Here is a 26,298-nt window from a genome sequence, read left to right on the forward strand (position 1 = left end):
TTCCTTTATGCCCAAAGCGTCTGCTGCACCCCCCCCCCTTTTTTATCAAAACAAGAGTCTACTGCTCTGTCATCCTAGGGGGCTCTGCTCTCTTGAGGGCAGAGGTGGTTGTATCTGACACTGTCCACTGGACTGAGGTAGTGCCTGGCTCAATACAGCATCACATAAATGCTGAATGAAGCATGGCCTACTTTCATGCAGGACAAGAATCTGATGAAGTTAGATTTTCCTTTTCATACCAATCCCCTCCCTCCTCTACCCTCCTCCACCCCCAAGAAAGCCCATTTCGTTACATCTGTATGAAAAGACACTGGGCAATAATGGCCATCAGAGAGTTCAGGGTGTATAGACTCTGTGGATCACAGACTAAATATAGGTGAAAGAGTCCACCAGATCTTGGCACATAGTAAATAATATTTTGTTTTGTTTTTAAAAATACTCAGAGACAAAACCATTGTCAGATACCTCTGAGTATTTTCACATGGATTAACTCATTTAATATCAAAAAGTCCCATACAGTAAGGACTATTTCTATGGGTAAAAAAAAAAGTGAGCCCAGAGAGAGAAGGTGGCTTGCTCAAAGTCACACAGCCAGTAAGTGGCAGGGCTGGGACTTGAGTCTAGAAAGCACCTCTCTTGACCACTCTGCTATGCTGTCTCGCACGAGCACATCAGATGGTTCCCATCTACAATCACAGGATGCTGGTTAATAAACATTCGATCATCTTCTAACTTTAAACACAAATTATCAAATCTGTGCTTTTCTTTCTAGATGAGTAATTGAAGAGACATAGTGAACAAAGTTACAGATTATAGTTTTCCATTCACTTAAAAAACATGGCTCTGAGACAGAAGCATAAGGAATCACATTCAAGTCCTTAGATTGTCAGCTGTGAAGCAAGGGGTGTTCGCAAGGGCTTTTCTAGTTTGTAGAAGACTCTTTATTTTCTATTTCATTCCCAGGGTCTTTTATCATTCAATGAGTCAGAAGAGAAACCTTTGAAAGTGTTACAAACAGTAGTTATTATAATACTTACCTTTCTTGAGTAACTGCACTATTTCTTAAAATTTCCAGTTCATTTAATGACATTTTATGCCTTTCTTTTATTTCATTGACTTTCTGGTGAGCTTTGTGAAGTAAGTTAATAAATTTGTTTCTTTCGTTTCGAATAGTGTCATACAGTTTAGCAAACTCTCTGAGTCTATGAAAATAAAAATAGTTTTGAAACTTATTCGATAAAGATGTTTTCCCCCCACCTAATTAGATAAATTCTCATCTAATTCTTTTACCTGCGATGAATCTCTCGTTTTTTCTTCCTGTGTACCCTGATTTCAAGGTCCTTGGCTTTGATCTCCTTAACAATGCTGGTATATTTTTGCTGAAATATAAAAAATATGTGTGAAAAATTTTTTTAAAGCCCACCACCACCAACACATGTGATTGCTCCTAACCTCATCCCATCTCATTCTTATCCATTAAGGACAATTCCATCTCCACCAGGTGGCTTGTGTAGCTCAAGAGGGAAGCGTAGGGGAAAGAGTTGAAAATTTCCTGGTCAGCTGAAAGGAATCACATTGGCTGGGACAAAAGGGTTAATTAAAGGAGAGTAGGAACAAGAGAGGAGGGAAAGAAAAGAGCCTGCCAAAGAAAAGTTGGGGAAATTTTCCAGGAGCCGAAGAGTGACTACAGATGGCACGGCTGGATTGGGTGAGTGTGGAATTTGTGGAAGAGAGATGATGGGATGGGGCTTGTAAGCGGTTTTGATAAATGTATGTTTTGAAGCCTCTGTGGTATCGTTTTTGTTGTTTAGAAAGTTCCCAGGCTAGGGCTCAAATCAGAGCTACAGCCGCCGGCCTACGCTGCAGCCACAGCAACAAGGGATCTGAGCCACGTCTGCAACCTACACCACAGCTCACAGCAATGCCAGATCCTTAACCCACTGAGTGTGGCCAGGGATAGAACCGGCATCTTCATCTATCCTAGTTGGATACGTTAACCACTGAGCCATGAAAGAAACTCCTTCCTGGGTGGTATCTTGTGACACTGAGGAAGCCATGATTTTAAAGCACCTTTCCATTCTTTTGTCCAGTAGGTGGGTTTTCCTACACAAGGAAGCTCCACTCTGAGACGAACCATAGGCAGGTGTGACACAGATTACACACCAATATTTTGACACAGCAGTGACATTTCTGAAATCCTCAAAATTTACCAAGTGCTAAATGTACTTGTTACTTTCTTCAACTGCAAAGATGCTGGGTCCCTCATCTAGGGTGAGAAACGTATTCAAAGATGAGGTCCAATGTTTTGCTGGTAGAAACCAGAGGAAATAGTTTCTGCCAGGCTTCTCTTCAGCACTGTGAGAGCTAAGTGTGAGGTGTGAACAATTCAATAGAAGTTAGGCATCAAAGCCAAGGCTGCCACGTAGCAACTTTATGTTCTCAGTGAGAACAGGAGTCTGGAAGAAACTAGCATTATTTAAGTAACTGTGTGTATGAAGAATTAAAAGTTATAAAAATATTCAGCATTATCTACTCTGTCTCGGGGATGGTGGCCACACTGATATTTTTTCCCCCTTCACATTTAATCTTAGGGATGTAGATGAGGCGTATGAAAATAAACGATGAACTTGCTGAACGCGTCTCATAGAAATTATAGTTTATTAGAGCTAATGCTTAACAGACTAATTCCCAAATGGTAAAGATACTTAAATAAAACAATATTTTTTTCTTTATTGATTCTCACACTTCAAGAGAAAGAATATACCTCCTTGGAGATCAGTTAAAGGGTTGAATTAGCTCTGTTCATAATGAGGTTTGGCTGACAGATTAGTCACACAGATAACACATGTATCAGTTGTTTTTTTTTTCTTTTTCTTTTTTTTGTTATTTCTTGGGCCGCTCCCTCAGCATATGGAGGTTCCCAGGCTAGGGGTTGAATCGGAGCTGCAGCCACCGGCCTACACCAGAGCCACAGCAACGCGGGATCCGAGCCGCATCTGCAACCTACACCACAGCTCACGGCAACGCCGGATCGTTAACCCACTGAGCAAGGGCAGGGACCGAACCCGCAACCTCATGGTTCCTAGTGGATTCGTTAACCACTGCGCCACGACGGGAACTCCTATCAGTTGTTTTTTATTTACTGAAGATTATTTTATTAGAGTATTGTTGCTTTACAATGTTGTGTTAACTTGTGCTGTACAGCACAGCGATCCAGTCTTTGTCTCGTTGTATCTTCCATCCTGGTCTGTCCCAAGAGATTGGATATAATTCCCTGCGCTGTATAGTAGGACCTCATTGTTTATCCACTCTAAATGCAATAGTTTGCATCTCATATGTATCCGTTTTTGAGGTGAATTTAAAACCTCAAACCTTCTGCCCTCTCCTCTCTCCTTGTTTTGTTGCTGTGTGTCCTCCCCTCAGCCCCCGTGTCCCCTCAGGCTGCCTTCTTCCCACTATTGCTCTTCAGCCGCTGAAACCCAACTACCCCATGAGCTCTCCTGGGCTTTGCTGCAGCTTTTGGGACCAGGGTCCAAATTGCTCAACAAGAGTTAAGCCATCTTTGCCCCCTGACTTTTCCTGCTCTCTGGCGTCACTACTGGACACTCTTTCCCTCATCTTCCCAGGCCCCAACCATGCTAAGCATCTTTTAGTTTCTCTGAAATGTTCTAGGGAGGGGAAATAGACAGTTAAAGGTCAGTGTGAATCATTTGCTGTGGCTTGTGTGCTGGAGATTTTCACCTCAGTTTTCTCTCCTCTGGATTTAACCTCATGGCCGCTAATGCTTTGATGTCAATTCTTTCTGGAGAACGAGAAATGCTACCTGGTGTGCATACTTGCTCAGAATTACACAAAGCTGCACTCAGAAACAGCCAACATCTGGGTCACCTGGTCAGGGCAGCTGTGCTCTTGTAACATGTCTTAACGGTATTCATTTTTAACAGGGGTCCTCTGGCCACAATCCTTATGTGGAATACCTGATTCTAAATTAGAATTAAGCTAGCATGATCGGCAGTTGTTTTGCTCTTGGTTTCATTGTTGTTTTTATTTGCAGATAATGCCCTGGGTCCGCTCAGGTACTTTGTTGGGAGCCCGGGGGAGTCATGGGGTGGAGTTGGTAAAGGTGACTGTCTGAGGGAGTTTGGTGTAAATGCTGCTGGCTAGATGAACTTGGGAAGGAGAGCGGTCGGATGCTGTGGCTCCCGAATTCTGGGCAAGTCCCAGTGGGCTGTGAGGTGGTGAATCATAGACATCAGTACCTGTGTGGCCATCGGCCCCATCCCCTGGAGGTACCCACCTTCTTCTTACAAAAGGTCATCTGTTCAAGTCCTCTGCTCATTGTTACCAGTCTGGTTCTTTTACTCTCTAGATTGTTGGCTGTTGGTAGTTGAATCCTGGGACTGTTTTTCAGTGTATGATTGAGTTTTGTTTAGGAAAGCTGGGTAGTCACTGGACCTTGAAGGAAGCTTAAAATCATAGCTTTCTAATGAACACTGTATTAAAATGAGGCTACCCTGGACTCTTGCAGTAATTAATGGATAGTTGTGAGAAGGCAGTTACCTGAGCTTTGAGGAAGTCCTTGGATTTTTGCTCCTTCTCATCAATTTTGATTTGAGTCATACGGACCAGGTTGAACACCAGCTCTCGTATGTTTTCTTGCTCCTTTAAAAGTTTATTTTCTTCAGCAAGTTGCTGTTCTACTAACTTGGACTCGGCTTCTGATAGGATTTTCTTTGGAAGAACACAAATATTATAATGTCTTTATTGGAAGAAACATAAGAAGGTCGTTAACCTCAGATTACCTTTTAAATTTTCTGTGTAGAGTTTATTTTATTAAATCTCAAAACAACTATGCTGCTCTAACACCAAGTATTTATCTTAGAAAAGAATGCATAAACATGATAACATGTTTAACATGATAGAACATTTTCTCCTTCAGACTATATTTTCAAATAACTTTTTGAAGAGAAATAGAAGTATGGTTTAAAATACTTTGACAGTGGTTTGAATAAACTAAATGTGAAATGAGATGGTGGTGAGATACAACATTGACTGTTTGTTTTATCAACAGCCTTTTTACTTTAAAAATCCCATGAATTTGCATAATTTTTGCTAGTTCAAACAGATCCCTTTTCCCCCCAAAGTTTTAATGTGGGTTTGGAGGGGACTGAGAGAAAGAAACATACCCACATTAAATAGGATCATACTGTTTTTGATGACTCTCCTATTAATGATGTTTCATGGAACACAGTTAAAAGCACAAGATTGTATTAATCATTGTTAGACGGACGCCTACGTGAAAGTTGATATTAACCTGTTGGGTCAAATTCCTCTTGGCTACTTCAACTTCCTTGTGGAGTTCCCTCCTTCTCTCAGATAACAGAGAATCATCTTTAGGGATAGCTTCAATCTGGAAATGAAAATTTAAAACAAGTATTTGTACAAGAAAGAAATCTTGAATGTCATGTAATCAACCCCACCATGAATCTTTTGAAGAGGGTGGGCAAATTACAATTCTCAGTCTTCAAGGAAACTGCCTTTTATGTTGAACATTCCTTTGTACAGTTAAATTTAAATTAAAATGTGACGGCTTGCCAAAAATCTATAATTGACCAGCTGCAAATATTCTATTTCTCATTCATTGGAAATAAAAATCTTACTAATAATAGCTGCTAGCATTTATCAAGCATTGACTATGTGTTAAAGTTGTAAGTGCTTATATGTATGATCTTATTTAATCCTCACAATAGCCCCACGAGGTAGGTAATAGTATCTGCAATTGTCAGATGAGGAGAATGAGAAACAAAGACATTTAAGCACCTTGTCTCAGTGGTGTAGGTACAAACCCAGGCAGTTAAATTCAGAGCCCACGATCTTAACACTGTATTTTACTGCCTCTCTAACTCATGACTCGGTCCTTTAGAAACATATATTCAAATGATATTTATTATACTTATAAAATGGGAATTCGTTTCTGAAATCGTAAAGATTAAAGAAAAAGTAGGAACTATTAATAACAAAATAGTTACTACTCTTGGGTAGTAGTTTGAGTGGCTGGAAAGTTCTCACAAAAGAAAAGCTGCTTAACTTTTTGGTTTAACACTTGAAATTCTGCTATTACATTGAAACTGGCTTATGCTTCTGTCTTCCATCACACTACCTTGAAGAGAAGGCAATATCTCATTCTATCAGTCTTGGCTGCCTTATTAGGAATGAGCTTGTTGGATTCATTATGATAAAGAAGAGGGCGGAGAGGAAAAAGACACATGGTAGCTGCTGGGGGAAGGGGTACCATTCAAGGATATAGGAAGAGTTATCTTGGGGTGCTGACTGCACACTTGAGTCAGAGCAGATTTAGAGTTGGATCTTTATACTAAAAGCACCTGGCTCCAGTCTGATGTGGTTCCTTTCCCAGCGTGACAACACATACTTCCAGGCACCAAGGTTGAATATTGACATTTGTCCCAAGAAGGAAAGATCATACTCCTTACTGATTTAAAGGGCACTTAACAGGATCCTTCTGAGGTTCATGCTGTTCTTTTAAAGTAGCTAGAGTGTGTCATTGGATCCCACACCCACAAACCCATGCATCTTCAGTAGCATCTTTTGTACCCACAGATGGCTAATGACTCCCTGCTTCCCATGGCCTCTCCTACCACGGAGAGCCAGCTGCTGAAAGCACACACTGGACTTAGGAAGATGAGACAAGGCCTTGTGAACTCCATGTAGCAGTATATAGACTTTGTGATATTTGATGGGCAGATAATTGCTGCAGCAGGGAGGAAATGGAAAGCTCAATGCAGACTTGAATAATCAGGGAAGATTTCATAGCAGAATTAAGAAGCCAGGGAGGAAGACTGATTTCTCCTTCAGGAGGATGGAGTTAATTCTTCCTGGGAAGATTGGAGTCCAGCAAGCATCCTGGTCCTTTTCTATTTCTCCGTCACTACGTCCAGAAATGGGCTCCTCCAAATGTTTGGCTCCCAAGGTAGGCAGATGTGTACATGTACACTAACTGGGACTAGAGAATCTTAGAAGGTTTCTACAGAAGACGTGAGAGCACATTGCTCAGCAACTCTGTCAACTAAATGCTCCTGACAGACTTTCCTGGATTCAGGTCTCAGGCATTTAGGTTATTTCCAAAGTTTTAAATTCCAAACAGTACTGTGGTGAATGATGTTAGTTTTTGAACTCTGGCTATTTGTTTCTCTGACATGTTTCTCAGCTCTGCACAAACTCAGCCCTCTGGTTTCAGAAAGGAATTGGTTTGTGGAAGAGGTAGCAAGGTGAGCCATTGGGAGCAGAGCCTGCTGTCTGCCTCGCCAATATCTACTCTCCACTTGAATGTTACTAACAGAACCTCAGTTTTGTTCAGAGCTGCAATGTATCCAAAAATCTTCAGACCCTTTTGCAGCTGAGGATGACAATATGAGCCAGGACAGGCCAATAAAATCTAAGTGGAAATCTCTGGATAGGGCTTGTGAGACTTTTTTTCCTGTTAAAAAAAAAAGTCAGCCAGGTCAGCTTCTTTTTTTTTTTTTTTTTTTTTTTTTTTTTTTTTTTTGTCTTTTATCTTGTTGTTGTTGCTATTTCTTGGGCCGCTCCCGCGGCATATGGAGGTTCCCAGGCTAGGGGTTGAATCGGAGCTATAGCCACTGGCCTACGCCAGAGCCACAGCAACGCGGGATCCGAGCCGCGTCTGCAACCTACACCACAGCTCACGGCAACGCCGGATCGTTAACCCACTGAGCAAGGGCAGGGACCGAACCCGCAACCTCATGGTTCCTAGTCGGATTCGTTAACCACTGCGCCACGACGGGAACTCCCAGGTCAGCTTCTATATTCCTTTTGCTCTCTGCCCTTCCCCACTCCTGTGTGATCTTAGGCTCAAAGGTGGAATGACCATCTTGTGACCTTGGAGAAAAATTATACATCTTAAAGATGATAGAAGAAAGAGCTAAAAGGATCCTAGACTTCTCATTACATCTACCTGTTGTGTGCCTGCTTTTGGACTTTTTTATTATGTGAATAAAACAACCCTCTGATTAAGTCACGGTAATTGACTTATTGAAAGCTTATTTCTTGCTCTGATAAAGCCTGTGGCCAATCAAGGTGATCAACTCCAAGACCACTGTTGGCTCAGCATTCCTGGCTGCTTCCATTTTTACAGCCCTCTGTGTCATCATGTACTTCCAGTAGCCACAGGAGGGGGAAAGAGCTAGAGGGTCTACACTGGTAATTAGATGCTCCAGGCTGGGAGAGATATGTGTTACTTCTGCCCACAATCCATTGGCCAGAAGTAGTCACATGACCCTGTTCATGGCAGAGGGTAGAAACCTCCCATATGCTCTGAAGGAGAGGAGAATTAACCTTGTAGGTTAGGATTAGAAGTGTTTACCATAGTTGGAAACTCCTCTTTAAATTTCTGAGGTCATTAACCTCTATAAGGTCAGGGAGCAGGACAATCCTGAAGAGAAAAGTTAGGATTTTTGTACCCCCAGGTGCTTCATCTCAGAGATTGTTCTCTTTTTTCACCAAAAGAAGCTCTGGCCAAACCTGGGGCCCAAGGTCTCTCAGGGATGATGCGTCTTTCAGCAGCGTTTGGTCAATTAACACAGGGCGTGCTACCTGAGAGAGGACCAAAACCTTCCATTTGGGAGGACAGGAAGTAAGATGGTAATAGCTTCTTGAGCATCCTCTGACTGGAGTACAGTCTGATACTGCACAGAATGAGCCTGGGAGACTGACATCGGGTTCTGATGGCCCTTGGCAAGTTAGAGGTGAAGGTGGACTGTCCGTCTATACCTAAATGATCTGATCTTGTCCCCAAATGTTGTAGTCTACAATAAAAATTGTTCTGGATCTGCCTCTTTTAACTGGTTAAAGATAGTGGTCCACTTGGGTTCTGCTCTGGCATGAACCCTTAGCTCTTCCAGAAATGGATGGCCTCATTGCTTCCCCCAGCCAGGTTGGTGCTTAATCCCAACAAGACTTTTCTCTACTCTGGGGTTGGCCCAAAGATTGAAATCTACTGTAGGACAGAGCCACCATAACAGGTTGGATGCATTTTCAAGTTCCCTTTTTCTTCCTTCTTTTCCATTCCCTCTTTCTCTATTGAGAGCAAAAACAAATTCTTGAAATACTTTTACTTCAGGAAGACGGCACTGAACTTATCAGATAGCGGTGTTCAGTACCTACCTCCAACAGAAGCCTTTGATGCATGGCTTGAGTTTGAGTGAGGGCATCCCAGGACACTTTGAGGAGTAGCTCCATCTTTTTTAAATTGCGAAAATCTCGTTCTTTTTCTCTTTGCTTACGAGAAAGTTCATCATGGTAGTTCTGCTTGTCAATGAGACAGTTTCGTAAATTGAGATCCAAGATCCCTCTGTTCCAAGTAAAAAGAGAATATGAAAGTGACTTGTCATCAGCTTCCCTTCATGTTTTTCAAGTGAGGATGCTCAGCAGATAGATACAGAACTCCTCTCATGTTAGAATCAAATTGAAGGTAATGCCAAAAGCAATTTTGATTGCAAGTTGTCATTTAGAGTCAGTCATTAAAAACAGTTAACAACCCAATGGAAGAGCACACTGGCAAAGACAGTTTGCTAGTTTCCCTGAAATGTTACTTAAAAATGGAAGTTAATACACCCCCAGGGAATCACACCATGAAATTTCTCCCATTAGGAAAAAAAAAATCATGATTACCTCAGAAATACCATCATTTTCAGGAAAAAGATCCCTCAATTATAACACACTCCGATGATACAATTTTCCAGAGGGGCATTTCAGAAACTTATAAAAATACGATAGATTGTAGCCTTAAGCTTTGGTCACAAAAAATGAAGACAGTGAATAAAGGGTGGAAAAAATACTTCGAAGTGTTTTATTAATACTTCTTTTATTTGTAGTAAAACTTGATTTAACATTCTTACAAAAATGTTTATCGAATCAACGTAAATATGTTTCAGACTATGTTTGTATCCTTGAATGTAAACTAAAGAAAAATTTAGATGACAGAAGGAACCACATAAATATAACTAACCTTTCAGTTAGTGAAGCTGCTTCATTCTCTCTGGTTAATTCCAGAAGCTTGACTAATTGGTTATATTCTCGTTCTTTAATCTCAAGTAAGGCTCGTTTGCCTTCAACTTCCTTTATTACGTCCTCCTTCTCTTCCATTATAGTGTTAATTTTGGTTTCAACTTTCTTTAGGGAGTCATTTAGCTCTTTGAATTCGCATTCTAGGGTGATTTTTTTCTTTTCCATTTCTCTGTGGGGGATACGTACATACATACACATGTGCGTGTACACCACACACACACACACACACACACACGCACACACACACACACACACACATTTGCCTTCTTTTGAGCCCGTGCTGTCTTTACCTTTTTTTAAACTCCCTGACCAGGCAGCAGATAGTCAGGGATCACAGTGATCTTAGAAGTGGGGTGAAGATCACAGATGAGTGGGACTTAGAAGGTGTCTCCACTGAGGGCAGGGGTTTGTCCAGCCCCAACCTGCTTCCCAGATCCTCACTGCTACTGTCTCCTGGGATTCTACCCTCATCCTTACCAGCTTCCCTGAACAGATGTAAATTTCTCAACTTTGGCGCTGGTGGTCTTGGCTTTTAGAACAATTAGTGTCTGCTTCTTTTTTGCCCTCTTTTTTTTGGGGGGAGGGCACACCTGTAGCATGTGGAAGTTCCCAGGCTAGGGGTGGAATTGGAGCGGCAGCTGTGAGCCTACGCCACAGCCACGTCAGATCCGAGCCTCACCTGCAACCTACACCACTGCTCAGAGCAACGCCAGACCCTTAACTCACTGAGCAGGGCCAGGGATCAAACCCGTATCCTCATCGATGCTCATTGGATTCATTATCCTCTGAGCCACAATGGGAACTCCTCCTCTTCTTTTAAGGTCAGTCACCAGAAGATTCATAGTAGTTCTTCTCCAGATTTTTGTCTCTTCACTTCTTTATCTTTTGGGGTTCCTCTAAACCTTGAGAATTCCTCAGTGGCTTCTGCCTCCAAATCTACTCTGAACGTTTGGGGGGTCTTACACCCATGAATAGGTGGCAAGTGAAGAGTTACTATCCCTTAGGCTTTAGGCACCTGCTTTAGGTGGACATAGAGCCAGATCATGAAACTCCACCCCATTCAGATAATTTATTCCATACCTAGCCCTGTTAAAGTCAACTGGAGTTCTCTAAACAGAGATGATTTGTCAATTGGAAAGCGAATACTGTCCCCAAATTAAGATATAAATAAGTATTAGGAATGACAGTAATATGCTGCACTACATTCTTTGAAAGAACTTGATCTACACAGCCTAGGCAGGGCCAAGCGCAGATACTTCTAAAATTATGACAGTAATTTGATGCGTTCAGTGGTTAACATTCTTGTTTTAGCATGCACACATAACTTAGGGGAGAGTGGGCAGGGAAGGACAACAAATAAAACATATTCAATCATACACTTTTTTGCGCATTGTCTTTTCTATCTCTTTTCCAATTTGTACAGGAATGGCTTGATGGTGGACCACTTCATCCTAGCAAAGAAAGGGAACCCTGTTAAATTAGGTAATCTTGGACCAGGAGCAGTTAAGAAAATTAAATAGGAGAGAACTACAAGGTGTAGAGTTCTTCTCAGTATTAGCTCGCTGTGCTGTGCAGCAAGTTTTTTTTTTTTTTGACTTTTGTCTTTTTAGGGCTGTACTCGAGGCATATGGAGGTTCCCAGGCTAGGGGTCTAATCAGAGCTACAGCTGCCGGCCTACACCACAGCCACAGAAATGCTAGATCTGAGCCAAGTCTGCGAACTACACCACAGCTCACGGCAACGCCTGATCCTTAACCCACTGAGCGAGGCCAGGGATCAAACCTGCAACCTCATGGTTCCTAGTCGGATTCGTCAACCACTGTGCCACGACAGGAACTCCATATGCAGCAAGATTTTACTATTCCATTTCGTACTCATAATGACCATCCAAGGTAGTTATGGTTGTTAGCATTTTGAAGAGGAGAAAACGAAGTGTAACAAATACTGGTGGTGCTCTGCTCAGATTTCCCTCATGGAGGGATGTGCATCCTTCAGAGGGTGCAGAGGCAGCTTGCAGCCCAGGCTTGGTCTCTGGGTAGGACTGTGTCTGGGCAGAGCTGCCTCGTCAGGAAATAGAGGGTGGAAGGAGGGGAGCAGGCTGTGACTGATGAATGACTGATGACTCACCCATGTGGGGACAGATCAGCCCACCCCCCCTGCCTCAGGGTGGAACAACCTCTGAGTTGCAATTCATGGCCTGGAGTTCCCCGTGGGATCAGCTTGGAACCAAGGTTCTCCTGAAAGCATGTTTTGGCTCCGCTTCTTCCCTGGGTCTCTCCTGCTTCCCTGACTCTTCTATCAGATTGTCCTTTGAGGTCTTCCTCAGTGAATACTTGTCTTATTCTCTGCCTCTAGGGACCCCTGCCTAAGACTGAGTCCAAGAGAGGTTAAATAATGTTCCCACAGTCACAGAAGTGGCAAGGTCATGTGTGGCAAGGCCAAGATCAGAGCTGTCTTGGCCTAACACCACTTTGTGTTATGTTCTGTGGATTCACACAAGATTGTTTTAGCCTCAACAATCTTAGGATCCCATGAGGATCACGGTGGACTTTGGGGGCCGGGGGAACCGATGCTTGGAGGCTGAAGCCATCCCTGCTGTGTGGTGCTTTTCTTCCTGGGATCTTGCTTAGTTCTGGGGCAGATCTAGGTTTTGTGAGGGTAGAACTTGTACGGTCTTTAAAAAAAGTGTCAGAAATGACAAATGCTAAATCGGGGGTGGAGGGGAGGAACTTGGAAGAGGTTCATGCAAGTGAGCAGCCCAAGACTTTCATTTCATTGGGTTCCTCATAAATCCATCTCTGTTCAGTGCCCAGGTACAGGTATGTCTTGACCGATGGCTCTGACTTAAGGAAAAAGAGGTCAAAGTGAATCATGATTGCTCTCTCAGCCAATGCAGATGTTGTTATTTTAAAAAGTAACTCTAGGTTACTTAAACTGTTTTGAGACTTGTTACACGTGTTTCAAAATAAAGTGAATTTTAATTATCTTCTAGAATATAAACATAGGCCCTGCATCCCTTTCATGGTGCGAGGGACGCGAAGCACAATCAAGCAGACAGACAAGGATCAAGTAATAAAAATCCACAGAAGAGGTTAGGGCACTTGGTTGCTCTTGAAGGAAGTGACATAAAGGGATGTTACCCAACACACTCAAGTCTCTTGTGAATTCCTGGAGCCCAGGGGGAGTCTGATAGGATCCAGCACAGTGCAGAGGACACTTTAGTTTGTGGGGTTTGGTCTTTGTCAACCCTATGCATCTGTCTTGATCCCCTTGCAGTTTTATGTCCCTGCAGGCACCACATTTAAATAGCTATGAACTGTAAATAGCACACCTTTAAAGTGACCTGATATTCCAACAGTTCTTCTAGTTCCTTCTGCTCCTTTAGTGATTGCTTTTGCTTCGATGTCAAATCCTCCCGTAAATTTTTAATTTCTAATTTCTTCTGCATTACTTCCTTACGTAGTTCTTCAGTGCTTTCTCTCAACATTCTCACCTTCTTCTCCATTTCCTTTAAAAGTCATGAGAATTACCGGGTTATCCAGCATCTGAGCCAACACCTGTCTGCCTCAACATCAAATTAAAAATGATTTTACTCACCATGTTGATTATATTTGTTTTGAGCTTCATGGATGATGTCTTGCAAAGTTAAATGCAACTGAGTATTTCTAACCTCTTCAGTAAAGGTGTGGCAATTATACTGCATGCATTAAACATTTTACATTAGAGTTGAACTCTTTTTTTTTTTTCTTTTTATGGCCATATCTACAACATATGGAAGTTCCTGGGCCAGGGGTTGAATTGGAGCTGCAGCTGAGGCCTATGCCACAGCCACAGCCACAGCCACAGCCACACCAGCTAGAAGCCCCATCTGTGACTTAATGCTGAAGCTTGCAGCAAGGCTGGATCCCTGACTCACTCAGTGAGGCCAGGGACCAAACCACAGCCTCACAGAGACAGCATTGGGGTCCTTAAATGCTGAGCCACAACGGGAACTCCCATGAACTAATTTTTTAAACTAATGCTCTTTTCTGTCATCTTAAATTTTAAGTGTGTCTTTTTTCTGTTATTACTTATTTCACACCAAGTAGTAAAAATTTCCAGTCTTTTTTTTTTCTCCAGTAGCTCTGTGATTTGACAAAATTTGATGCAAATAATATTTGAATATCTGGTTTATAGCTAAACTGAGTCGCGCATGAGAATCAGGATTAGAGTTTCTACTTGGAACACGTAATCCTTGGAAGCTCCTTAACCCCATGCTCTCTTATTAATACCACTTCTCTTACTCACATTCTCCCCGAATGCCCTGCCCTCTAGACTCCTAACAAGTCTTTGTTTCTTGTGACTATCTGGGGAGTGTTTGCCTTTTGAGAGAGAAGCTTTCTGGTCCTCAGAAAGTCTACACATTGCCAATGACTAAGTGGAGGGATCCATTTAGCCTGCTCTGGCCTTTCTACATATCCCGCTCCTCCACTGCTGCTGCAAGAGGGTAACACTGATGGAGTGTCCGTCATGGTGCAGCGGAAATGAATCTGACTAGCATCCATGAGGATGCAGGTTTGATCCCTGGCTTTGCTCAGTGGGTTAAGGATCAGGCGTTGCCATGAGCTGGGGTGTAGGTCGAAGATGTGGCTCAGAACCCAAGTTGCTGTGGCTGTGGTGCAGGCCAGCGGCTATAGCTCCAATTAAACCCCTAGCCTGGGAACCTCCATATATCATGGGTATGGCCAGAAAAAGCAAAAAAAAAAAAGAAAGAGAGAGAGAGAGAGAGAAGATAACACTGATGATTCTAGGATCTGGAACTGAAATGCAAAATGCTTTCTCCCATAGAATGTATGTTATAAATGGTGGTTAGGAATACTTATATAATAGTATATAATATGTGGACATAATTGTATTCATGTATAATATGGTATTTTTAGTCTGTTCTAAACAGTTTTTTTTTTTTTTTTTTTTTTGGCTTTGGAATTAAACTGCCACCAACACACTTTTGAAATATAACCATTCAAAAGGAGAAAGCAATGCAAAGTATGATAATCTCTTTTCTTTCTATGATAGATTTACAAAAAAGAAGGGACGTAAATTCCTCCTATTCCTGCTGGCATGCCTCTTTGCAAAATGTCTCTGTCATTTTTCCCGTTGAGAGGTAGGGCCTGTTTCTCTAGCCCTTGCTTCTAAAAATGACCATGTGACTTGCTTTGGCCAATGAGATGATACCAACAATGATTTAAAGGGAGGTTTGAAAAGCACTTGTGTTGGGGTTTGCACTCTCTTGAAACTGTCTTTCTTGGGTTTGGAAACCCTTTCACCGTCATGTAACTAGTGACATGGGACTTGTAGACCAACTAGCCTGCCACCTGGCCAACATATGAATGAAGCTATCCTAGACCATCCAGTCCCACTGAGCCAGCTCAAACCAGAACAATTCAGAACTGTGGAAAGTAAGAAATGGTTGTTGTTGAAGCCATTCTGTTTGGGGGCACTTTGTTATGCAGAAATTGATAAGTGATGCATCTTTATTAACATTTCTTGTAATCAGCTTGAGACCTTCAGGAAGCTGTGAGAGTAATAGCTATAGCAAAAATATTTGAAGTGACAACCACAGAATCCTTTTTTTCTTATGAAAACAAAGCTGATATTGTCCAACTAGACACAACCTAAATCAGATGCCAAATAGCTAAATCCTGTAATAGGCACCACTTATGTTTACTGCAGATATTCCTTTCAGCATCATCCACAGTTAAGACTTTGGGATCTTTCAGATGTTTCAGGGTACGGTTGTTGTGATAAACACTAATATTCATCAAAAGGATGTTCAAATCCAGCTATACTTAACAAAGTCTAGATCATCTAAGACTTACTCCTGGCTTAGGTATCTTCTCGAATTCCTTTAGAATGAGACTTTTTTCTTCCATTAAGCTGCAAAAAAAAAAAAAAGAAGTTTGGCCAAGTATAAAAATGTAAGCTATTTCTGCAGTAATAACTTTTCTCTTCTCAGAAAGCACTTTCCATGTGTGTTTGCTTGGTGTCCTTTCTTTGTGATGGCTTCACTGATTCCCATGGGCCCATTTTGTGGCTCCCTCCCCAATCCTCCTACAACATGTACACACACACACACACACACACACACACACGCACACACATCAGAGCAGTTCTCTCATCACATTATAACTGCTTAGGAGCACGACCCCTCCCGCTAGACTCAGGTTCCTACAGGAGGCTTGGTGCTCTTTATATTACTTGCAATAAACTAGTACCTGCCTGGATTACTGCTGTAGCCTCTATGAGTTCTGTCAAATTGGCAGATCCCACTAGCCAGTAAGTCTAGGAACATGATACTAAAGAGGCATGCATACCAGGTTTATTTTTATGAAACTGTATTCTCAATAATGTAAATTAAGCTTGGTATAATAAGTATGTGTCACAAGGGATTTAATATAGATCAGTTATGTGGACCACAAAGTGAAGCTGAATTTTTCCAGCGCTTTGAATACTTAATGCTTTTGCTTTGAGAGCTTTCGTATAAATTGCTACTTTGCTTCCAAGCTGTTGATCCTACACCTCAGCCATGTTGCCACCAGGGGGTGGTAGTGTGCTGCCATCTCTGGGTTGCCAAGACCACCAGCGCTCCCTGTTTCAAAATGGTGACTTAAAACTCTCCCACAGGTAAGACTTACAGTCTTTCAAATAAATTTTGTTTTATATTAATTTAAACAAATATAAAATGACAAATTCTTTAGGATATTTTAAACTAATTACATTTCTATCATGCATTTTTCTCTTTTTTTGTTAAACACTAATTGACTTTTTTCTTTTAAAAGATAAAGGCTTTTACTTAAAGAGAAACACATCATTCATAACCCCACCCCTATCATACCATAATAAAATAATCCTAAATATTATCTACTATCTTCCAGGCACTTTACATACATCATTTTTAAACTTAAGATCACTATTAGGTAGGTATTGTTATCTTCACTGCACAAATGAAAAAACTGAGGAGTTAGGTACCTCATGCAAAGTCATCAGTCAATTCTGAACTGATTTTCAAACTCCGCTCTATCTGACTCCAGGGCGCTGGTTAGTATCAAGCTGCCTCTGAAATACATTATTCTCGAAATATTCCACTATTTTTTTTTTTTTTAGAATTTAAATTGCTTTAGATTTTTCACTTTTATAAATTATAATGTAATAAACATCTTTATGCATTATGTCTTTTTTTCTCCTTTATTTTTTCTTTTTACAGCCGCATCTGCAGCACATAGAAGTTCCCAGATTAGGGGTCGAATCAGAGCTGCAGCTGCCAGCCTGCGCCACAGCCATGACCTATACCGCCTACAGCACAGCTTGCAGCAACACTGGATCCTTAACCCACTGATTGAGGCCTGGGATCCAAGCTGCATCCTCATGGATACTAGTCGGGTTCTTAACCAAGTGAGGCCTGGGATCTAAGCTGCATCCTCATGGATACTAGTCGGGTTCTTAACCCACTCAGGCACAATGGGAACTCCTCTTTTTTTCTCATTTTGACTTCTCATTTTTGCATGATGTTACTGGGATGAAAAAAAAGTCTGTTTTGCCTCTTGAGAAATTACATATTTATATAATTTTTATGTATATACCTACATATACACACATACATACACACATACACTCCTAAACTTTTAAACTGACATTAAAAATCTAAATCTGACATTTTCAGCATTGCTGACTAAGGGGTGCTTCAATGTGAAAGCTCCTAAGGAAGGATCCACTTCTTTTCCTAACTGATAGCACGTTGTCAAGGATTTTGGTTTTGAGGACTCGTGGGTAAAGGGGTGATGCAGGAAGCCCTACATGCAGCCAAGTGCAAGAGCTGCTGCTCACCACTGGGAGTAGAATCAGCACGAGTGGGTGGAAGTTGCCGGAAGGTAGATTTCTGAGCCAGTACAAGCAATAACCACCTAAGAGTCAGGCTGTCCAAAGCTGGGCTGGGCTGCTGTGGAGGCTATGAACCCCCATCACTGGAGGTTTTGGGCCCCAGACTGAGGGGTCATTGAGAGAGCACTCTGAGGCTTCTTACATATAGTCAGGGCTGAGAACCACTTTGGGAACCATGAATTCTTAAACTCTGACACGAATCAGAATCACGCAGCTTGTTAACAATTCCAATGTCGCTCTGGGTGGGGAGGCTTGGGCAGAAAGCAGAATTATTAGTTTGGGGTTAGATCTGCCATTTTAACATGTATCTCAGGTGCTTCTCTTTGATTTTACAAGGACTATTTCCTGCAAAACCTGATCTAGGCTGGTTCTCTTCTTGGTTGCCACAGGGGAGCGGGAAAGATTTTTTCCATGTTAGAAGGTAAAATCTGTTCCGGCTGTGAGTTTTTTTCTTACTACTAATCTTGATGACCTCTATGCCCCTCTGTCATAATTCTAACTTTCTGGAATTCCAGTAACATTGCTAAAACAATCCTTTTGTTCCTTCCTTACCAGATCTCTTTTTCTTGGTTCCAATTTTGCTATCTCTACTGGACTAAGAATGGAAAATGGGAGTTCCCGTCATGGCTCAGCCAGCAGTTAACAAACCTGACTAGTATCCATGAGGACACAGGTTTGATCCCTGGCCTCATTCAGTGGGCTAAGGATCTGGCATTGCCTTGAGCTGTGGTGTAGGTTGCAGACATGGCTCAGATCCTGAGTTGCTGTGGCTCTGGCGTAGGCCGGTGGCTACGGCTCCGATTAGAACCCTAGCCTGGGAACCTCCATATGCCATGGGTGTGGCCTTAAAAAGATAAAAAGGAAAGAAAGAAAGCAAATGACCAGGCATTCCCTGATAGCCTAGTGGTTAAGGACTTGGCATTGTCACTGCTGTGGCTCAAGTTCCATCCCTGGCCTGGGAATTTCTGCAGGCTGCGAGAGTGGCCAAAAAAAATAATGAAATGGAAAATGACTACTAAACCCTGGGAGAGCACTGACAGGGAACCAGCTATGGCAGAGGAAACAGCCCTTAAGGCCATGGTCACATCGGGAAAGTCCTGTACATGGGGAGATGCATGCCCCCTGCTCCACGTCCACACCCACGACAGACGGCACTAACCAACGACAGCCGTTTCTGCAGATGACCAAGACTTGTCAGAATATATCAGGTTAGCACGAGAGACACAATTGATTTGCTCTCCAAATATTAGGACTTAGAAAGAAGCCCCCAAGGGGTAACAAAGTGAAGGCGAGGAAAAGCTTGGGGAAGTTTTTAGAAAGATAATGACATCTAGGAGTTGCCATTGTGGCTCAGCAGTTAGCGAACCTGACTAGCATCCATGAGGATATGGGTTCGATCTCTGGCCTCTCTCCATGGGTTAAGGATCTGGCGTTGCTCTGTGTAGGCTGGTGGCTACAGCTCTAATTGGACCTCTAGCCTGGGAACCTCCATATGCCATGGGTGCGGACTTAAAAGACAAAAAGACCAAAAAAAAAAAATATATATATATATATAATTCTACTTTGTTTCAAAAATAAGTTCTCAACAGTATTTACTTAATCACTTCATTATTTATTTACAGTATATTAGGTAGGTTATATATTCTTTCCCGAACTGCGTATTTATCAAATGGTCATTGATGAATATTAATCCAAACCCAGAAACTGTGGTAACAGATTTAGTTAGTAGCCAACCATGTAATTATACTCATGATTAGCATTTATTAATGAACTTATGGAGTTCCCATCGTGGCGCAGTGGTTAACGAATTTGACTAGGAACCATGAGGTTGCAGGTTTAATCCCTGGCCTCGCTCAGTGGGTTAAGGATCTGGCGTTGCCGTGAGCTGTGGTGTAGGTTGCAGATGCGGCTTGGATTCCGCGTTGCTGTGGCTCTGGTGTAGGCCAAGTAGCTACAGCTCCAATTGGACCCCTAGCCTGGGAACCTCCATATGCTGTGGGAGCGGCCCTAGAAATGGCAAAAAGACAAAAAAATAAAAAATAAAAATAAAAATAAAAAATATTAATGAACTTATATTATGTGAAAACATAAGAAAATCGACTCAATTATAGAGTAAAATCCTTTCTCTAGAATATTTGAAAAATATGTTGTTCTTAGGAGTCGCTCATGACTCAGAAGTTGCTAAGGATGTTGGGGTCGAAGAGAGCAAATTACTTGGGCTTCTGCTACTCTTGCCCCCAATAAAATGAGAGTTCATTGTGCTGACCTGAAAAATATCATCTGTCTATTTGGATGAATAGTTTTTTTTTTTTTCCCCCTCACTGTCTTAGTTTCTTTATTTTTATATGGGGATGGAAATAACTATTTTTTTTTTTCCCCTGGGGAGGTGTTGGGTGAATCTGTTTCCATTCTAAACATATTAAGCCAATGAAATGCATGGTCTATAATTCTTTCCTGGTATTTCCTTTGGTATCACCACTATTATGAAAATAGTTAATTCTTGAGATACTAATATTTGAGAGTGCAAGGGAATCTGCTTAGGCGATAACATTACATGGTACAAATCCAAAAAGAACACACAGTAAACTTTTTTGCAAGTGTGCACTTTGAATGTTCTTGTTTACTGTAGGTCACTGTGTACGGGCCCCCCACCCCCACCCTACCCCAAGCAACTCAATGAGTTTGTCTGTCTATACCTAAAAGACAAGAGTTCTGGTTTTTTTTTTTTTTTTTTTCCTTTCCACTTGGCAGGAATACTTGGAAATTTTAAACAATTTAAGTATCAACTGACTTATGTTCCTGGTACCCTTTCACGGAAATGTCAAGCATTCATATTTTCAATACTAATGAACAACCACCAATTGTTTTAATTTCATTATTTTCTCAACTGAAAGAGTGCTTACAGAGCACAGAAATAGCTAGGCTTTCTTTTTATAGATCTCACTGGTAAGCCCGAAACAAGTTTAGATGGAAAGACAAAGAAGAACTCAGATTCTCCCCCTCCCCGGATATAATTCTGCTGATTAAGTTAGTCTTCTTTATCCCCCAGCTGAGACAAATAGGCTCCAAAGAGAAGATTCAAAACCAGGGAGGGCAAGGCCCTCTGAAAGCCACTCAAGTCATTTGCTTATCTCTCAGCAGGACTGAGTTAACGTTCACTGGGCGGCAAAGCTACCTCCTCTTAAAAATAGCCAGACAAAGTTCTGCCACCTTAAATGGTAACAAATTCTAGGAGAGATGGTTTGGCTTTCCCTCCAGGATCCAAGCACAGCCCACAGCATAAAACCTGGATCACAGTTGTTTTGAAATTCAATATAAATTGTGTGATTTGCTGAACCAGCTCTTCTCCTGACTTCGACTTAGGAGGAACATTAGAAAAAAATGTTAGAAATAACACTTATCCCTTCTAGCAATACATTTATGCTTTAGTTCATTGAATGCCATCCTCCAGATTTGGTTAAGTAAATCAGTTGCCCCAAAGGATATTACTTTCTTCCTTGATCCTAAGGCATAGTCTAGTAATAGGAGAAGAGAGTTGACGCTGGGGTCCCCATTCCTTTATTGGAAGAATAGAGTGAACCAGATGTGACCCTGAGCTCACATGGGCATGTTTGGAAAGTGCACGCAGGCAGTCTCCACGCAGACATGGGATGTGGTGCCACAAAGGGGCGAGGGGCCAGCGCCAGGGTGGGAGAGGCAAGAGTACGTGCCAGGTCCTTGTTCCATGGAGTGTGTTCTTTGGCTGCAGTTCCCAACACTTATGGTTTTCTCGATACCTGGAAACCTAGAGGGATCTCCTTTTCCTGAGTACTTCTTGTTACCTGAGCTTTTTTCTAGAGGCTGTGCAGCCTTCTTTTCAGGAAGTGCTTGTTTTAAGGAATCCAGGAAAGAACAAGGCTTAGAGTGCTCTTAACATGGCTGTCTTATACTCACTGTTCCTAAAATTCCTTCTTCGGTTCATCCGATGTTTTCCTAATGTTGTTTCCATGGAAACAGCTTTGCTTATACCTGTTCTCTGTGAGCTTGAAGAACTGTGTACTTACCTTTTCAATCTGTACTGATTATGGAACTCTCTTTCCTTCACTGCATTGTATTCATTTTGATACTTGAGAAGTTGTTCTCTCATTTTGGAGACCTCAGTGGTGAATGCCTCTGGAAAATCATCAGCTTGCTGCAGGTGAAACTGCTGCTGTTGTATTTGTTCGGTGAAACGTTTGGCATCCTGGAGCAGCTGGACCTCTGACTCCTGTGTGCTGGACCCCGGAAAGGCAGAGATTCACATAATGAGGGGTGTCCCTCTTTAATACCCCTCGTAGCTCCTATGGAGGTCTAGCAAAGAGGAAAGGGAGCATTCTACACTGTTCCTTTCATTTTTGGGTTCGATTCAGTGGCAGTTTTCTGCCAAGTTTGTGCTAGGTCCAAAGGCAAATGGAGCTCACAGTCTTAGCAGAGGGAACAGATTTGAATAGAGAGCTGGAAACCAACTGACAAATGCTACCACTAGTGTCTAGATCAAGATGCTGGGAGATGAGAGAGAAAGGATTTGTTGGAAGAGAATGGGATATTTGCGTTTGAGTTTGAAGAATGATCATGACTATCCAGAGTGGGGAGAAGAATGAGAAGATTGAGTCCTCCCTCCAACTGCCCCAGCAACCCTGGTTCTCGAATTCTTGAATTCTCATGACCTCACTGAAAGGAAATCTTTTCTTCCTTAGTGAACTAAGAAAAGACAGTACATTTTCTGATGATACTTTACTAGGACACTAGAAAGAAAAATTCTCCTGTGAAATTATGGGTATGTATTAATTTATAGGCTTCTGATCATAAGTTCAATGCCTAGCTACAGCTGGATGTGAATGTCATGGCAGATGGGGATTCCTACAGCTCTAATTATATTCTATGTCATTGGTCCTATCTTGGGTTAAGCCTTTGGCTAGAAGCAGCATTGAATGGATTTAGAAATGGGACTTGATGGACCCTCCAGTATCTTCTAGAAATCACTCACCTTTGCTATAATCTAGCCATCAGCTCCAGCCTTACCAGCAGACTTGAAACCCAACTTTCTCTCATGAGCTACCTCTCCTATTCAGAAGCAAGACGCTGCCAGGTCCTGCTTTAAAGCTAGCACTCTTCTTTGGGTGGGTGGGCTCCCCACCATTTTTCTTCACCAGGAGAAATCCTCAGGTTTCTGCTCATTTGCAGAGATGCCCAATGACTTGACCAAGCTGAAGTTACTAGCTCCACCCATTTTCTCGGGTTTTAATATCTCATTTGTTCCATAGCAGCCAACAAAACCTTTTTTGGAACATCATATGTGCCAGGCACTGTGTTAGGTTCCAAATAGCAGCAACAGCTATAAAGATACTGCATGTAATTTCCACTAATGAAAGCTGGAGTTACTTCTTACATGTCAATTTCCTTGTATATTCTTTGTAAATCTACAATTATCTGATGTCTTCAGTATGTATCTGCAACCATGGAATTGTAAGGTATTGGCTTGGGCCATAGTGGCCATTTCCCCCCAGAAAGGAGGTGAAAGAGATGGTTAAGATTCCAGCTAGAACACAAATTGTAATTTTATGCACATGGACTTAAAATACAGTGTCAGCAGAAGAGAATTTAATAACTCTTCTACTGTGGTGTCTATGGAAAACTCATTCCATTTCAGTTTAGCATTTCCAGCCTCTCTCTGTCCTGCTGCAGCCCCAGCAGCAAGAGCGAAGTGTCTCCGTCTTCATGCTTTTTCCACCTCTGGGCAGGGGGATTGGAGAGAGTGGTGGGTGTTCAGTGTAATCACGCAAGAGGGAACTAAGGGGTCAAGAGGAGGTAAAATGTGGTGGCAGAAGGGAAGTCATGGTTTTTGCAACAAGACCCAGAAGTAGGAAGAAACAATGCCATAACCTTGGTCCTGCATGGCCATCTGTCACTGTTACCAGAAGCCAAGTTGTGGTGGCAAGGAGGCAGCCAAGTCAGCACCCTTCAGGCTGTGCAGGGCTCTGGATTAGAGCTCTTCAGAGGCTGAGAGATGATTCTGTCCTCAAAGAAGCTCAGAATGATGTCCATAACTGCATGGAGAGTTCTTGCGGTGAAGCCATGTGAAGTAGGTTGAGAAGGATGACCCTGGACTTCCCACCTAAATCCTCTAAGTTGCTGAGTCTTGAGAACTATGTGTACACATGAGGGCAGGACTAGTTGTGGGGCATGGAGTCTCTGTTAGGGGTGAGGGTGAGGATTTAGCTTGGGGCTGGGGAAGGGAGGAGATAAAGCTGATGGATCTGGAGGGTAGTTATAACCTCCATGGAGCTGAGGATTCAGGGTGGAGTCAAAGCGAGGGGTCCTTGGGGATGTGGCTCTGCTCTCCTTCTTTAATCCTCCCTCAGCTCCCACCCTCCACATAGCCAAATGACTGGGCAAGAAAAGAAGTAGGAGCGATGGTTGAGATTGGAGAGAGGGTGGCTGGGGAATCATAGCTTGGAGCTTCTGTATGCTGCTGTTGCTCATTGGTTTTTGATGAAAGTGTCATGCGAAGCTATGAGGCAGGAGGTGGGGAAAGGAAGAAAGAGGCTGGGAACAGCAAGAAGTCGAAGCAAAATAGAGTTTCCCCTTCTTTGTTTACTCTCCTAGATTCTCACTGGCCATCGCAGGTGCTTAGGAAACCTTGTTGAAAGATTCTGTGAATGTCTACTCTTCTGACCTGTGCTGACTGGGATTGGACTAAATGGATTAGCCAAGGATGGGAGGAACAGGTGAGAAATAAAGACAAAAGGTTTCAGCAGATGTAGACTGGGGTTGTCTGAGTGGTGAAGAAAGGTGGGGAGGAGAGACTCTTGGAGGAGTGCCCGGTAGAAGATGATTTCAGTGTCCTATCCAAGTCCCCTTGGCCCTCTCTGGGGGTCACCTGTAGCTTTGGTGGATGGTTATCATGCTACCAACAGCATCTGTGTGCTTCTGCCTGAGAGATTTCTCTGGCCATTGGAACTTTCTTGGCTTCTTGAAGGGTAAGCTAGAAGAACCAGAAGTTCATCTACCTAGGAGCAACCCTTGATCAACGAGGGATGGAAATTATCGAACAAATATGCCAGTGTCCACATACTTGGGTGGGAGAGTTCTGAGATGTGCTTTACAGTCCCCTTAAGAGTCCTCAGGGGCCAGCTCCCTGCAGTGTTAACTTGGAGATCAACACATCCCAGCTGGATAACTCCCTTCCCCATCTCACTTCCCCACTCTCTCACAATAACTCCTGGTATCATTTCTTAAAACACTTGAACTCAGACCTTTGTCTTAGCTTTTGGGAAAATGAAAAATAAGATAGGTTTCATTACAAGTGAGAAGTATAAACATCAGAAAAGGTGTCTCCACGTTAGTAAATAACATACCTCATCACTGTATCATGCAGCAAGGTGTACTTGGCTTTTAACTCTGCCATCCTAGTTCCAGGAAGTTTGCCCAAAGCATGTAACTAGCAAAGAAAACACAAGGAACACATGACCACCATGAGCCATCATCCTCTTTATGCTTTAAGCAGAGATAAAATGGATATATGGATGTAATAAAAGCATTAGGAAACATTTGAGACAATAAGGCAAATTTGGAAGACGGTGGATCTTTGGTGAAAATGGTTCTAGTTCTATTCTGCTTTAAGTTCCTGGGCAAATCTTTATTAGATGAAGACTATGATTCCATCATCTATAAATTGAAGGAAAATTCTTCCAATTCTAAAAAAACCCATATTTCTAGGCTTAGCAAACACCCTACAGGGTATTGATTAATAGGATAGTTACCTGTAAGTTGAGAACGAATAATTATTGAGTATATATTATGAGCAACTTGTACATTAGTTATTTCATCCTTGAAGTGTTTTGTGAAGTAAGGATTATCTCCATTTCAAACTAAAGTTTAAAAAGGTTAAGTAATATATCTAAAGTTACAGTTAAAGGCAGAGTCAGAACTTCAACCCGAGTTGTGCATTCTAAGATATTTCATGTCGAAGAAACATGAAAGTGTATCAGGTACACAAAGTGATTTTATTTATTCATCTTTCCTTTCTGGTAAAAGAACTTTTCATTTACTCTCTGAGTTAGGTAATAAGTACTTAATAGACATCATAATGCAGCATCGAACACTAAAGTGTTGCCATAATGCAATGAGCATTTGTATTAGGTTGGACTTTAAATTGTCAGTGACATGCTATGGAAAAACAGAACTAAAGAAAAGATTAGGGTTTTTTGATGCCCTGTTGTTCTTATCTCAAAATAGTTTTTTAATCCATGCATTTTCTGC

General features: G+C 42.0%; 1 protein-coding gene and 1 long non-coding RNA gene across 6 annotated transcripts in view; one reads left to right on the forward strand and one right to left on the reverse strand.

Moving 5' to 3' along the window:
• The window catches only part of CCDC146 (coiled-coil domain containing 146), a 132,505-nt gene that overhangs the window by 13,114 nt on the left and 93,093 nt on the right, over positions 1–26,298 (reverse strand). For all 3 annotated transcript variants that reach the window (XM_084977404.1, XM_084977403.1, XM_021102558.2), the window contains exons 3-13: positions 25,395–25,477; positions 22,062–22,271; positions 15,960–16,017; positions 13,433–13,609; positions 11,479–11,552; positions 10,043–10,270; positions 9,199–9,385; positions 5,315–5,410; positions 4,561–4,731; positions 1,291–1,379; positions 1,038–1,202 (exon numbers count right to left, since the gene is read on the reverse strand). In XM_084977404.1, the coding sequence (XP_084833530.1) occupies positions 1,038–1,202; positions 1,291–1,379; positions 4,561–4,731; positions 5,315–5,410; positions 9,199–9,385; positions 10,043–10,270; positions 11,479–11,552; positions 13,433–13,609; positions 15,960–16,017; positions 22,062–22,271; positions 25,395–25,477 (1,538 nt within the window). The remainder of the gene's footprint in view (positions 1–1,037; positions 1,203–1,290; positions 1,380–4,560; positions 4,732–5,314; positions 5,411–9,198; positions 9,386–10,042; positions 10,271–11,478; positions 11,553–13,432; positions 13,610–15,959; positions 16,018–22,061; positions 22,272–25,394; positions 25,478–26,298) is intronic.
• LOC110262247 (uncharacterized) overlaps positions 1,622–26,298 on the forward strand; it is a 117,563-nt gene continuing 92,886 nt past the window's right edge. For 2 of the 3 annotated variants that reach the window (XR_014816101.1, XR_014816102.1), the window contains exons 1-2: positions 6,655–6,988; positions 24,643–24,764. This is a non-coding gene — a long non-coding RNA (uncharacterized LOC110262247). Of the gene's footprint in view, positions 1,709–6,654; positions 6,989–24,642; positions 24,765–26,298 lie in introns of those variants that run through there. The other variant, XR_002347080.2, reaches the window with a different exon arrangement.

Source organism: Sus scrofa, chromosome 9 (genome assembly GCF_054392235.1).
Source record: "Sus scrofa isolate SSC_HxYL_T2T_F1_AM1 chromosome 9, Sscrofa_HxYL_maternal_Yorkshire_Landrace_v2.0, whole genome shotgun sequence".
Classification (NCBI taxonomy): domain Eukaryota; kingdom Metazoa; phylum Chordata; class Mammalia; order Artiodactyla; family Suidae; genus Sus; species Sus scrofa.